Source organism: Polistes dominula, unplaced genomic scaffold (genome assembly GCF_049000335.1).
Source record: "Polistes dominula isolate Pdom_NZ unplaced genomic scaffold, Pdom_raw_medaka contig_31, whole genome shotgun sequence".
Taxonomy (NCBI): Eukaryota; Metazoa; Arthropoda; class Insecta; order Hymenoptera; family Vespidae; genus Polistes; species Polistes dominula.
In genome coordinates, this window is record NW_028300925.1 from 6,575,418 (window position 1) to 6,592,198 (window position 16,781).

The 16,781-nt window shown below is 27.5% G+C and overlaps 1 protein-coding gene across 1 annotated transcript in view; it reads left to right on the forward strand.

Annotated features, from left to right (window-relative positions):
• The window catches only part of LOC107073964 (opioid-binding protein/cell adhesion molecule), a 79,756-nt gene extending 63,286 nt beyond the window's left edge, over window positions 1-16,470 (forward strand). The window contains exons 2-10 of the mRNA XM_015334945.2: window positions 11,175-11,384; window positions 11,457-11,893; window positions 12,333-12,486; window positions 12,583-12,861; window positions 12,997-13,103; window positions 13,308-13,497; window positions 13,607-13,636; window positions 13,965-14,073; window positions 14,169-16,470. Of these exons, the coding sequence (XP_015190431.1) occupies window positions 11,175-11,384; window positions 11,457-11,893; window positions 12,333-12,486; window positions 12,583-12,861; window positions 12,997-13,103; window positions 13,308-13,497; window positions 13,607-13,636; window positions 13,965-14,047 (1,490 nt within the window). The 3' untranslated portion in view covers window positions 14,048-14,073; window positions 14,169-16,470. The remainder of the gene's footprint in view (window positions 1-11,174; window positions 11,385-11,456; window positions 11,894-12,332; window positions 12,487-12,582; window positions 12,862-12,996; window positions 13,104-13,307; window positions 13,498-13,606; window positions 13,637-13,964; window positions 14,074-14,168) is intronic.
• Window positions 16,471-16,781: the final 311 nt, after the last annotated feature.

Genomic DNA, 16,781 nt, shown 5'->3' on the forward strand with positions numbered 1-16,781 from the left:
ATAATAAAATTAGTGTAACTAATTAATTATATTTTAAATATAAATAACAAATTTAATCTAAAATTAATATATACATAGGAATTTTATTAATATAAATTTTTCCATATACACGAATATCACGACATATTTTATAGTAAATTGTTTGAAGTATTGCTTTAGTGATATTTATATATATATATATATAAATATCCAAATGTAATTTAACGATAAACACATTCCTTTCGTTAACATTTCTGAGATGTTCAATGAATGATAGTTGATCATTAATTATACATTTTATCTAAAGACCTTGGTAAAATACACGTTTATGTTAATTTAAAATGAAATCGAGGTTCCTCAGCCTCTTCAAAATACTTTCACTCTTTTTTACCCTTGACACCTTGACAGAATAGTTCGTATATATATGTTCTCGTAATCGTTTATACGAAGTAAGATAAATTGTTGACACATCCTACTCTTCTAAGATGAATACTATGAGGCCAAATACCATAATTACAACATCCTGATTACGCGAACACGAAACAGAACGATAAGGTATAAGTGTTTTGTGGATGAATCTTAGCTAACTCAAAGATTACTAAATCCAATGCTTCGTTTTCTTAACTCACGTTCTAAAAACAGAATACTTGTCATATTTCCTCTTTCTCTGTTTTTCTTTTTTATTTAATATTTGTCTCATTTATATGCATTTTATCATTTAACTTATCATGAATTTACCAAATATGAACACGAGAAGCATAAAACGTTTCAGGTATAGTGACATCATTCTGAGTCACGTTATGTGATATATTCATGCATATACATACATGTGTTTACTTTTGCACCTTTTTAAATATATACTCCTTTTTTGTATACTGATTAAATAAAATACTAAGTAATACTACTAAATAAAGTAATATCGTTATCATTATTTATTAGCAACTTCTTGATGAAAAGGTTTTTTTTACGAATGAATATGTAAAAATATAACAAATCTTGGTATAAAGAGATGAGAGAAAAAATTATTATTTTGGATTCTTGATAAAAAAGATTTTCTTATAAACTTAAATAAATAATTTTTCAACAAATTTTTTCTATATATATATATATATATATAAAATAAAGTTTTGTGGAAAAATCATCTTCGATCGAAATTACGATCTATAAGATATAATATTATTATAATATTAATATATAATATATATAATATATATAATTAAATATAATTAAATAATAATATAATAATTAATATTATATTTAATAAAAAATAAATATAATAAATAAATAAAATAAATAATAAAATTATAATAATTAAATATTAAATAATAATATAATAATAATTTAATAATATTATAGATATAATAATAATTTTTTGTTTCATTACATTTATTATAGAGACTTTCAGGAATATATATATATATAAATTTATTATTTATAAAAAATTAATTAATAAAATACAATTTCATAACATTTCATTTCAAATCTATCGGTGTACGAATACTTTCTACACCCACTGTATATTGATCGAAAAATATTATTAATATTTGAAAATAAGTTAGTTTCATCATAGGGAGTGTTTTGGTGATGGCGTCGGTGTCTAAATCAGGCACACCCCTGTAGTTAATAAAAATCCAGCACCGTAGTACGCGAGAAAGACCCTCGAAAGAAGAAACCCTGGGCCAACGGAGGTTCTTACACCCAAAGCAAAGCATCATCAGCATCAGCAACAGCAGTAGCAGCAAAGGCATCTGTGCTCCTACGTTATCTTCCCGTTTGGCTTTTAGCCAATTTCAATGTCGTATTATCCCTTTTTGCTATTTCTCTTTCTCTCTTTCACACTTTCATACTTTTCTTCTCTATCTCTTTCTTTTTACTTCCAACGATTATATATCCCCGTTGCAGACTGCTCGAGAGAGAGAGAGAGAGAGAGAGAGAGCAAGGTTATTTTCGAGTTAGCGAACTACTGCTCGTAATAACGGATTTGAATCGTTCATCCACGTCTTCTAGAATATCAGTTAAACTAGAGAAGAGTAGTCCCTCTCTCAGGGTTGCGCAATAGAACTTTCCCAAGTATGTATGGATGTAAATGAGTGAGTGAGTAAGCGATTTGAGTGAGTAAGTAAGTGAGTGTGTCTACCTACTATATGTGTTTGTGTTTGAGGTTTGAGTTTGAGTTGGTATGTTAGGTATATTTGTTTTATTTTTATTAGTGATAAAAACTAACAGGAGAGATTGTGTGGACGTAGATCTTGGAAGATGGGATTGAGAAAATCATGGAAATACTAAAGACGATGGTTTCCGGTTTTAGAATGAAATTGTTCACTTTGCTATGTTATTGCGTATTCACGTGTGACTCATTTTTAATTAACCGAACTGTTATTCTATTTTTATCTTATATGTCAACTTGGATGAGAGGGCCAGGTGACGATAGTTTTATATATTTTATTTTTATTGAATTTTTCTAATAATAAGTAAAAAAAAACTACGGTTGAAGTGATTTCATTCTAATAAGAGACCAACCGACTTTTTTTTCTTATCAAACTGATAACATTTCATAGTAATAAATAAACTATAATATATTAGGTTAGCATTTAAAATGAATCATAATTACATAATAATAGTATCAGTATATATATATATAATAAGATAAGCTATTATTATTAAACCAACACAATCAACTTTGACATGAACCCTGACACAACTTCAATGAATAACAAAATACGATTGTTGGTGGTGTACACTGACGATAAATTATTCATACCATAGAAAATATTTACAAATATATACCGATCAAGAATGTACGAAAGATGATTGATCGAAATGAAAGAAATTAATTTAAATAATTATAATGATAATAATTATTAAGAAAGAAAAGTGAAAGGAAGATTGAAACAGCTTGAAAAGTAAAAAAAAGAAACGAAGAACTTAAGAAACCAAAAAAAGTCGAATGAATCCGTCATTCAGATGATTTCTTCTCTTCCTCTTCCTCCCTACCCCCAACCTACCAGTTTTTCCCTCTCTCTCTTCCTCCCTTTCTTGATTTTTCTTTCTCTCGAGTTGGACGTATCAAAGGGCGGTACGAGCTGTTTAAATATCCTCTTTGTATTAGGCATCGGTCTCTTCTGCGATTCAGACCTCGCACTCCGAAGAAATATGGAGATGGTGAAGGAGGAGGAAGAGGAAGAGTAGTAGGTAAAGAGGGTGGGAGAGAAAGAGGAGATGATGGTGGAAGAAATGGTAGAAGGGGGTGGTGGATGATGGTGAAAGAGAAGGAGGAAGAAAGGCGTAAAGCTATGCTTTTTAGGCCTTACACGTGCACTCATACACATATATGTTACACATACATATAACACACATTATACCATGTAACGTAAAACACCGTTCAATTCGGGCAATGGCACTCCCTTGTTTTATTATTGATGTTCTGATATTCACGATTGGTTCCTTACGTTGCACATTCCATTCCTGCGGATTATGTATGGTATTTTATGTGCATATTTGAATATATATTACTTGTTGACAATTATATTTTTATTCTGTAAATCTTTATAAAAAATATCGCGTTGAAATTATTGTTTAAAATTGTATCGAAAAGGACAAATTATTTGGTAAATTTTATTTTTAAATTTTATTTCAAAACTATTTATGTATAATTTATTTTTAAATTTTATTAAAAATTATTTATATCTATAATTTATTTTTAAATTTTATTTAAATTTTATATTTAAATTTTATTATTAAAGGTAACAGATAAATTATTAAGATATGTTTAAATGTATTTGATATGTGCTGCAAAGTATTGCAAAAATATTTTGTAATATTTTGTACGTTGAGTGTTTAGAATTAATATTACATTGAAACAAGTTTCGTAATTTGAATTTCTTTTTAATAGAAATTTATTCTTGAATAGTATGCAAATGAGATTACATACGCTTATGGTTAAATTATCAATTTTTATTGGAAATATTGCAATTTCTTTCTACAATTTACAAAAATAAAAAATGTAACGTTTAAAAAAAAAATAAAAAAAAATACATTTAACATATTAGATTGGAAATAAATTATTCGAATGATTAGAAATATCCTAATCACGATGAATAATAACAAGAGAAAATATTCAATTCTTACTAGAGGAAGTATACATATACGTACTTGCGTGCGTGTGTGTGTATGTGTGTACATATGCATACGCCGACACACACGTGTATTTTATTTATGATTACAAACTCGAACCCAAGAAGAAAAGGAGGAGGAGGAAAATAAGAGTGCGTACCTCCTGGCAATAATAACCATTAAGGCGTGAGAGAATGCAATGGCTGACGTCATTCATTCAGCATTCCCAATCCATCGGAGAAGGCTGACAACAGGCTCAGCCTTTCGAAGGCTTCTTATTCTCAACCCTTTTGAATCGAAATATTATGAGTGTGGTTTTAACTTCATCAAATTTTTCATAAATGGTATTCGAAGCAAAAGAGTATATGAAACAAGGATTCGTATCGAGTTCGGTTCCAAAATTTTTTAAAATTAGTGTTAGCAAAAAATATATTGAACTAATAAACTAATCGTTGTTATACAGTTTAAACAAAATTTCTATGCTTGTAAAATATTTTGGTAAAAAAAAGGGGTGAATTAATTTAATTAAATATCTCGACACATTTTTAATTCGTCCTAATGTTAAATATTATATTATCGAAATTATAAACAAAAAATACGAATTGCTTTAATTCAACATATGTGTTGTTAACTTTACTGTAGATTTTATCAATCCCATTAAACTAATTTTTTTTTAACTATTATAATTTAAAAAATAAATAACCCTTAAAAGTTCTAATAAAGGTTACATTGATTTGTTTTGAAAATGTAACTTGTGACATGATATTGTGTTAAGTTTAATTAGATTAATTTATTTATTGTAATTTTACGATTTGTAAAAAAAAATTCTTTAAGTTCTAAAAATTATACAGAAACTTTTTGATGTTATCTTGGAGGATTACGTATAATCTAAAGTTAAAAAGTACGAAAGATTTGAAAGATTATTATTCATGTAAAATCAACGCTGCGAACAGTTAATATCGAGTGAAGGAAAACATGAAAAGAAATGAAAAATAACCGTGAAATATTTCAAGATTATTTTTTGAAGACTTTTCCCATGGGAAAGAGTAGAGAAGGGAGGAGGAGAAGGGATAGGTGGTTATACAATAAAAGGAAGATAAGTTTTCCGGAACAAACAATGACGAGAAAGTTTATGACAGGAAAGAAGGGGTGAATGGGTTTTAAGGATACGATCGATAAGAACAAAAATTCTTTGAAACTTTTTCCCTTCACATTGATAACACTTCTTTTAAGTATAACATTTAATAAGTATATTACTTTATATATACTTTATATAATACTTTATTTATACTTTATATATACTATACATATATACATACATATACTTTTAAGTAAAACATTTTCCTTCATATTGATAACACTTCTTTTAAGTATAACATTAAAGTATAACATTTCTTTTTTTAAATATAAAAAATAAAAATAAAAATGTAGATCATGCAAATATAAATTGCAATATAAAAAATGAACATTAGTTCGATTTTGTCAAGTGTTTCGGAGATCTACGAAAGAGACTACACATACACACATATGAAGCCTTTCGTTTGATCAAACGAAATGCTCTCTTGGGAAAAGGAATGCTAAATTTAGATCAAAACGAAGATCGTCTTGCATCCAGATTCTTTCTTTCTCTCTTTCTCTCTCTCTCTCTCTCTCTCTCTCTTTCGATCGAAGATTCAAGTTCTTTAAAATAAATACAGGTTTACCGATAAATCCGCTGACTAATATGCATTGTTAATATAAAATCGTTTAACTTGCTACTAACGTTTATTCATTGAAATAACATTTTATTTTATTCCAAATTTAACTAAAACTTTTTAAACTGTACTTTATAATCATTTAAAATGATGTAGTTTTAAATCTAATCAATTTGGTACTATGAAAATCATAGAGATAAAAGTTTCGAAATTATTTTCGAATAATATAAAATTTATATGACCTTTTTTCAATAGAAAAATAATCATTGATAAGAACATAACTTTAAACAGTTATTTCTTTCATCAATTAGTATTATATAAATATTATAATTATTATTATATAAAAATATATAACATTTATATTGTGTGTATATATTATATACTTTTATATAATATATTTATATAAAATATTAATATATATATATATATACTGATATAGGAAAAATTACTTAATTATTTGAATCTAAAAAAATATTATAAGTCCGTATTATTATTAAGAAAATATTATTTGTGAAAAATATGAATTATTACCACAGATATTTTAGTAAAATAGGAAAAATTACTCATTTGTGAATCATACCGAATCGTGTAGGTATATATTATATAAGTCAAGATAATTATTTAAAAGAAAGTTATTTAAACGCAATTATAATAATTAAAAAAAAAGTAGAAATTAAAAATTTTGTTTGATTCTACAATAGATATATTCATCATGTGACATTATTTCACTAATAAGATCCAAGATATACGGAATAATACATATTTTTAGCATATATAATATTATATCCGGTGTGATACAAAACGGTCAACCTTTATATCACATAAATCACAGAACGAATCGTAAATTCTAACCGCGTTGTGTATGTTTCACGTATGTATATAATATAACTTGGGTAAATGTCAGAGTGCAGAGAGACAACTGTGACTTTTCTTTCTTTCTCTTTCCTAAGTTTCTTTTTTTCTCTTGAAAAACCAAAAATATATACATCGATAATTTTAAACGTAGACGTCCTCTTTCTCTTTCATACGCTTACTTATTCGCTTGCTTGCTTTTTTGATACCTCTGGTTAAAACTAAGTCAACCTTTTTATAATAGAAATGACACAATAGTATTAGAAGAGTATATTAGCTAACTAGAACGTTTTATCATCAGTCAAAGTACTCAAATGTACGTTCCAATTTATTTTTAAATGATTCGTCATGAACCGTGAGACACATACCCACACACACACACACATCTATATTTATTTGATATATGTGTAAACGTTATGCGTGTCTGCGTGTAACCAATAATAATGAGTAATCTTGTTAGCAAAGATCAAGATAGACAGAGAGAAAGGTAGATAGAAAATTACATTTGCGGTCAAGATATTTGCGTATTTTTCAAACCGCAATGCCAATAAAACGACGACTTCTCTTTAAACTTTATTCACAGACGTGTCTCTCGTTATAATCAAATATTTTAAGATTTCGAAGAAGTATTATTTACCTTCGATAAACGTCAAGATTTTTGTTTAAATAAAGTTATAATCTTTGTTCTCTTAGGCTTACTTTACTCTTTTTTTTCTTGCGATTGCGAATAGAACAAAATCTACTATACAGGATAATTCATTCATCAATTTTTTATTGTTTATTATAACACTAGTATATAATATATATATACAATATAAATATATTATATTTATATAATATAATTATTAATATTAAATATAATTTATATAATATATTATTTTATAAATTATATTTTTTTATAAATATTATTATATTGCTAAATAAATAAAATTATATATTATTATAAAATAAAATATTATAAAATAATTTATTTTATTTATATAACAATATAATATATATAATAATTACTTAATTAATTAATACTTAATTAATTATATATATATTAGTCTTCTAAATTTCAATTAAAAAATATTTATTTTTCTATATATATAATCGTTTAATTGTAAACTAGGTTATCAATAAAATTCATATATTTTTCTAATTACATAACATTGATCATATTTGAATGGAAATCGTAGTGTAAATATGTTTCTGGTATCTTGTATTTTGATTTATGCACTTTCCTATCTCATAGAAATTGTAGACTGATGAAAGAAAGAATGCTGTCTAGTCTTATCCGCGTTTACTGTTGTTTACTTGCTGCATGCTTACGTAGTACGCGAATCATGTGAGAGAATAAGAATGTTTCACTCTCTCACTTTCTGTGGGAAAGGATGACGTGTCCAAAGGATAGCCTGAGCTGTTAGAGTAGCAATACTTGTTAATTCTTTTTTTTTCTTTTCTTTTTCTTTTCGTTGTTTAGTCTGCATCGTTTGTATTTCAATGTGTGACATCATCATCATCATCATCATCATCATCGGTATCGGCCTAACGTCGTGTGCCTAATGCAAAATAAAGTTTGCGGTTTTTGATCACGTCCGTTATATCTCTTTCGCAAGTTTGTCACGCGTTAGTTTGTCCCTTTCTTTCTTTCCTTGTGATCAAAAGGAAAAAGGATAAAAAAAAGGAAATTAACGATCAGACAACTTTTTTTTGTTGACCATTCTTTTCTTGCGATTGTTTTACGGTTTTATGATAAAAAGAAAAATTATGATTTAAATTGTTTTATAAATATATCGAATAAAATAATAAATAAATATACAACAAACACGAAACGTAAGAATTATCGTCACGAATTCACCTAATTCCTGTGTCATTATCGAACAAATTGGTCGCAAAAACCGCACCTTTGTGTGTATACAATTCGTTTGGTTCCGCACAAAAAAATGAGGTCATCATCTTGACCACCATCAAATAAATTTTTCATGTCCTTTCATTTAGTCATTTGATATAACAAAGAAGGTTATTCAATTTTGAGAAAAACGTCCAAGAAAACTTTTTGATAATACGTTGGATAAGATTAATGGATAAGATGAAAGAAATTTTGATGGTCGTATAAAACGTTTGTTTCATTAACTTTTTCTACCTTACTCTTTTTTTTTGTTTCTTTCTTTTGTTGAGAAAAGTAATCAATTAATCACGTATAATACTTGTATACACGTAAAAAGAAAAAAAAAGGAAGAGTTAAAAAGAAAGAAAAATGTTAGCTTTTCCGGCAGATAGGAGAACATGTATCTTGAGTGGAATAATATATAGACGTTTAGGGGTGAAACTGAATTAAAGCTATGGGACACCATGGCGCCTTCCATGTGGATAGATGGTAGTTCGTTGCTAAGGGACTTGGGGTTGCTAACTAATTGGAAACTGGCTTGCGTTATAGTAGAGTGCACGCTGACCAAACCATTAGCCCAGATTCCATAGGCTTCTGTATATTATTTCATCAAATATTACATATATATATATATATATATATATATATATATATATATATATATATATATATATATGGTTATATGTTAATGTGTATGTGTGTATATATGAAGAAACGATATTTGAGATAATGTAAATAAAATGGACATAAATGATTGCTTTTATATTTTAACGAATAAGTAATAATGGTTTATTAAATAATAAATTTATCAATGTCCTTGATATACTTTTTAGAAATAAAAAAATATATATATCTAGTTGGTTAATAATAATTTTAGAATTTTTAATATAAAAATTAATTATTACTTTTATTCAGATATAAAATATTACAAAAGTTTTTCCAATAAATCAAATACTCGATAGGTGTTGTTTTATTTAAAAAAAAAAAAAGAAATACTAGTTTTATTTATTTCCAAATAAACTAATAAAAATTCTAACACACCGCTTCGAGATATTGACCACAACCAAATGTATATATTCTTAAGTATATGAATTAGAATTTAAATAATATTAGAGAGGTTTAACATTTTTCATTTATTATTATAGGTCATGCAAAACTGGCAAGAGAGTAGGGTAAATGCAAATGTAGTTAACTATGAATATTGGTATGCCTTAGCGATAAGAGGTTCGAGGTAATAGCGTTAACGTGTGGAGACTTAATGTCGTGGAATGACAAGTATATACACATACATGAATATGTAAATGTATACATACATATATATATAAATAAACATATACACATACGTGTATTATGTAAAACAAAAAGAATTAGATGTAAAAGAGAAGAGAAAATCGAAATGGGGGTTTGGCAAGTAGTGCAAGTTACTTTTTTTCCGAGGGTGTGGTTTCAGCCCGTGTATCAGAAAAGTCGAATAATCTGCGGAGTGTCTAACTTTAGCAAAGAACCTAGTTAGAAACGGCGAACCTTAAAAAATGAGGTTATCCCGAGGCACAGACACGAACCTGTTGTTGGGCGTGGAAGCTCTTATTTCATATCTTTACTTGGTCATCTTTGAAAAGGCTTTTCTTTTTCATTTTCTTCTTTCTTTTTTATTTGACTAATCACCTGGTAACATGTAGAACATTGATGCTTATATCGACGGGAATCAATAGATCTAACGTTAAATAAAATTAATTAATTAATGTTGTTTTAGCATTACTTTATTCGATCTAAAAATCATTACAATTGTAATTGAATGAATTTGTATCTTTCGTTCCTTGCTACAACTTGCACCAATGTGATTTGTTTTTATATTTTCTCCTAATTTGATTAAATTTAACATATACGCCCTTTTTTCTAAATTTAATTATTGTTTCATTTATTATATAAAAACCATTATTTCAAATTAGTATACGTAAACCTTGTCTTTAGGTTTACCATCAAAACTTTCTGATCCACGGGATAATAAATGATCTAAAAAAATGTTAACAGCCAAAAAAAAAAGAAACGTAAAGAACGTCCACATCTAACACGAATGCTTGAAGTTTTGGATTATGGATTGCGAGCTATGTATGCTAGACACAACGCTGAAGTTAGGATAGAAAACGTTGATGATGGATGGAAAAAGTAGGCAGCGCCATTGTTGAGGTGCAAGGGTTGCTTATGGTTGCCTCTTTCTTTCTCCCTCTCTCACTCTATCTTTCTTTCTAGTCATCGTGTATTATTAGAATCTCTGATGTGCCTTTATGTATACATATACACAAATACACATACACACACAAATGCATATTTAAACGTAGATGCTGTCCTGAAAATCAGGCTACCGTTCGTGGACTAGAAATCTAATTTCAACTATAGTTCGTGTGCAGCCGGTTCCGGTGCGCGCTATTTGGTAAACGATCGTTCTTTCGTGCTTTCTGTATAATCAAATGTCTTCTAGTGTCGAGTTTAGAAAACGGGTTAACGATATTATCGTTCACATTACTGAGAAACCCTTTTAAATTCTTTGAATTTTCCTATTGTAACATTTTCATCATCTGGTTCTGTTTTATTTTTTTTTAAATGTTCTTGTATTACATCTGCTTCTATTATTATTATTATTATTATTATTATTATTATTATTTTAGGCTGGTGCAAACCGCCCAAGGACATCGAAGCTCTTGAGGATTATAACGACGATGCACAAGCTGAAGAAAATGAAGATTATTCTCAAACCGAGGACGAGGATGAGAGTCCGGACACGATGGAGGAACCACCGCAAATTATATCACAACCAATAAGCAATACTGTTAGAGCTGGAACTACCGTTACTTTACCTTGTCTAACGGAAAATGCAGGTTTGTAAAAAATACAAAAATGAAGAATATGAAAATAAATAAAAACAAATATATCATTCAAATTTTATTCAGATTCCTTTGTGGTTATTTGGAAAAAGGATGACCAATTTCTTTACTACGGACCTAATCCTATGACAGAAGAACCTAAAAGAATACAAAGATTAGCGAATAACAGTTTGGTGATACATAACGCTACGATGACCGACTCATCTGACAATTATACATGCAGCATTACCAGCCGTATACCTGTTATGATCACGCACAGATTACACGTTGAACCATCTAACGATAGATCACCATCAATGATGATGACAACTATGACAACAACATCGATGATAACTACAACGACAACTGCACCACAAATGGTTTCTACGTCACCTTCGATACCATATATACACGTTATACCTTCGAACAAAATTGACGTGAAACAGGGTGAAACTGTCAAATTTTCTTGTATCCCATTCCCCAAGTCCCAATTTTTGCAAACGAAAATGAAATGGTATCTCAAGGTATGTCAAATTAAAAAAAATTCACTTTTATATTATTTAAACATTAAATTCATTCAACAAAAGAATCGTATTGAATTTAAATTAATTATGAATGTTTGAAAGTAATCAGAAAAGTATTAAACAATAAAATACATTCGTATAAAGGTTACAGGAAATTAAATATACTCGTTTCGTTTATGGTACAGTTGACTCATGCATATTCAAAAAGTTGAGCGAATACGTTAGTGAATTATTTTTTTAATGAACAATACCGTTTATGGTACGTTAGATCTTAATGGATTAAGGACATAATAAGTTATACTTTTATTTATTTGGATATGATAAATTAATTAACAATTAAAATATTACAAATATTTTGTAATATTATCTAAAAACTTGTTTTCTTCGTTATTTTATCAAAGGAATTATTATTAATATTATCATACATTTTCTGTTTCAGAATGAAAAATTACAAAACAGTAGTCATATAATGATGAATGGAAATGATATTACAATATTTAAAGTTAAAAGACACGATGCCGGAATGTATCAATGTTTGGCTGATAATGGAATGAAGAATCCACCTATGGCTGCCATTCATCTCATCGTTCAATGTTAGCAAAATTTTATACTTTTAAAATATATATAAATATATATATTTTACAATTGGAATACATTATAAAATAAAATGTTTTTTTTTTTTAATGTAGACTCTCCAGAGATTGTAGTGGAACGTGACATTGTACACACGGGAGACGGCGTTGAGTCAGAAATCACGTGTATCGTTCACGCTCACCCACACGCGAACGTGACTTGGTCTAAAAATCAGAAAGAAATACCGAAGGGAGAAAACGGAAAGTTCTCGCAAGCGCAAAATAAATCAAAATACTATCTTAAGATTATGCGTACGAACGAACAGGATTTCGGTGACTACGTTTGCCATGCTAAGAACAAGTTTGGTCAAGCAAGCAGGACAATCACTTTAACTGGTAATTTGCTATTTATTTTCATTTTTTGTTTTGTTTTTTGAGAAAAGAAATTGTATCAGTCATTAGAAGAATATACATATGTATATCAAAAATATTATGAATGTATTTTAAATTCTTTTTTTTTCCTTTTTATAGGAGCTCCATCGCAAGCAAGTATCTTCGAAGCGTTTGTGGCGGATGACAACAATGATCTTGTTTTAAAATGGCGTCTCGAAAGCTACTCTCCAATTGCCCAATACAAAGTATGTTAAAAATATATATAAACAAATATATTTCTAAGAAAAATATGTAAAACTTGGAAGTAATTTTTTCAAATCGATTTTCTTTCATTTTCATCACTTTTTAAGTAACTTTTATGCGTGCAAATTGTAATTTATAAGATTCTTTGCAAATAATATTGAGAAAGATATGCATTTATGATAATTGTATTTGTATCATAATCATAGCTGAAATATCGTCGCAAAGGGGACGAACAATGGCAAGAAATTGAACCTCGTGTCAAAGATGGCGATGGAATTACATATATAGTAGAACATGTTATTGTTGGCCTTGATGCTGGAAATTACGAAGCAATCCTCGAAGCTAGAAATTCATTTGGTTGGTCACCCCCATCTAAACCTGTTTCTTTCAAAAAAGGTTTGTGTACTGATAGAAAATAATATACAATTGTTGTGTAATTAAAAAAAAAAAAAGAAAAAAAGAACAGGAAGTAAAGTAAAATTTTATTCTTTTTTTTTGTTTATAGAAAACGTTGAAAAAGCAGAAGCAGCAAGTGGTAAGTACAAATATTAATAATGTTATTCATAAATTTGGTAAATTAAAACAATGTCGCTAATCAAATTCACTATTTTGCAAATCAAGATAATCTAAACGATTCTTCTTTAGATGTGAATTTCCGTTTATTCATTTAAAAAATTGTTTTAATTGATTTTAAAATGTACTCGAATTTAAAATGCCTAATTAATCAAAATTATAATCCAAACTAAACGGTTGAGCAAATTTAAAATCTACACGAGTATATATTTATTTTGAAATGAAACATTATCTTTAATATTGTTCATTTATTATTTAGTATTATTTGATTTTGTAAATTTCTTTTTTAGTCGGTGGATCGGCAGTTTCGATCCGGCCATTTTGGGCTTTCCCAGTGTCACTCCTAGTCGTTTGTGCCTTCATAAAACTGTAATTAACGAAACTGTTTAAACTACGTAGGTAAGTAAGAAGAAATAAATCATCCAAATGTAATCATTTCATTAAAAAAAAAAAAAAAATCCTTTTTAAATAATTGAATCATTTAAATTGCGTAGGTAATTTACTGCAGCCAAAGCTACACCAGAAAACGTCGTGGTGCGATTAATAATGTAAGGGATGCCTTGGGAGAAGCTTCATTATTCAAATACGCTTCCTGAAACATCCGTTGTCTTCGTCGAACAACACTCTATGCAGAAAAAAAAGAAAGCAAAAAAAAAGAAAAAACAAACCAGTATTTGCATTGATTTGAATGAATGAGAAATCTCCTCGGAATGAATTAAATTCTTACAAGTGATATTTTTCGAGTGTTGTATAAATTATTCTAACATTACAAAAAAAAAAAAACAGAACAAAAATGTAAAAAAAACAAAAACAAAATGGCAACGGAAGAAACATAACAATTCTCCTAGGCGTAAATCGTTAATTTGTTTTAACGATGGAAAAGCATTTTTATTTTACTCTGTCAAATCACGAGTAAATATTAAGAGTTTCTATACTTTAAAATATATTTATATATCTATATCTATATTTATATACATATATGTACATATATGTATACGTATGTATATACATATATGTATATACGTATGCATGTAGATATTATATAATAAATATAGTATTCACTGTACATGTGTAAGCCCAGAGATACACAATCATTATTATAATTTATTTTTGTATGCTTAAGATTATCAGAATATATCTGTGTTTATTAATGAGTGTTACTGCTTCGTGCCATGCGTATACAGGTATAATGAAATCCTGTATTTTGTAAACTTGTAAAGAAAAAAGAAGCGGCACTAATTAATTACTTTGCCTATATGGCAAGAATGAAGATAGAACAGGGCATGTACCTAATATATCATAGTAACAACAACAAAATAAACATACTTTATTATCGATAGACGGGATTATAAACATTTTCAAAAAATTAATGAAACTAATCATAATGATTGCCATAAGACTTCGTTTAAAATTGTCAATGATTATTTTCATGCATTAATATTATTATTATTATTATTATTATTATTATTATTATTATTATTATTATTATTATTATTATCGATAAAAAGAAAGAAAATTGATTATTTTCATTCTCATTTTAAATGTGTATAATGCTATGTGTGAGTTAATTAAGTATGTTTCTGAAGAACGTAAGAATGTGATCGTGTTGTGCTAGAATTATTTTCCATATTAGGTTTGCTAGTAGCGATGTATCAATCTAGTTATTTTTTTTCTGACTTTCCAATTAGCGAATATAAACGATTTAAAAAACCTTACGAAAATTAAAACAAAAACAAAATTAATAAAATGAGAAAATATTATTGACTTTAAATGCATAAAGCAGATACAAACTTTTAATCTATTCTTTTGATTTTCGTCTATCTCAAATATCTCGTATATGCCTATTATTACATATAATTGAATCATTAAATATGAAATGTTGGATTTCAAATAAAAAATATTCGAAGTAATCAGACATTTTATATTTATTGACCTAATAAAAATATTAATACGTATATATATGTTAAAGTATGCGACACGATTTTTTCCTTATAGTTGACTGTAATTAATTTTTTTGTAAAAGTTGAGAACAATTTTACTGAAATCGAATATTAAAAAAAAAGAGCAAAGTTTGTCAAAAAAAGAAATGTAATGGTACATAGACTGGCTAATTAGTTGAACAAATTTGAAATATTTTAATTGTAATAATAACAGTTATACTATACGTAAAATAAAAGTTTCGCGCAGTACTTATTCTATCATATCGAACGTAGCACGTAACATTGAATGCGTATTAATTTTTTGGACAAAAATTCAAAATAAATCACAATTTTAGGACTCAATTGATACAAACAAATATTATTTATCTTTCAGAAGAATAAAATATTAAACAGATTATGTAGTATATTGAAATTTCTGTACATATTACAAAGTGGTGCTACTTATGGTTTTTTTCCGTATAATTTCGCAATACTATTGAATATCAATGAAGTTAACAACAACAAACGAACGAATAAAAAAAGTGTCAGAGAGAGAGAGAGAGAAAGAGAGAGAGAGAGAGAAAGAAAGAAAGAAAAAAAGAGAAAGAGTGAGAGAAAGGAAAAAATTAAATTTATATTTTTCGAAGTAAATAATATGCAAATTATAAATTGGATATATATTTATATATATCTTCATACACCACTCTACAGCTTGTATCGTTGCCTTATTCGATGTAACTTGTACAATCAATAACATGCATTAATCAATAGAATAATATAAAGTAAATTAAAGTAAATAAATAAATGCCTATACAAAAATAAAATAAAAACAAAACCGCAAATAAACATATTACGCAGAAATAATATAATAATACAATTATTTCTATTAATAATTATCCGCAAATCACAAATCCTGATAAAATGATCCTAGCATTTTAAAAAGCTTATAAATATGCATCATTCGTTGTTTAAAAAAAATGTAAATCAATTAAAAATATTAATTATTTAAACTTACTTGTACTAAGAAGAAAGAGCTCCAATGTTCACTTATCGAAAATTAAAAGAAGACTGTTTCGATACACTGCAAACATTAATCGAATTAATCGAACGTTCGATAATGACATCACGTGACAATTTCAAATTTATTGTTAAACTGTATTAAAAATATCAAATTCATATGATTTTATA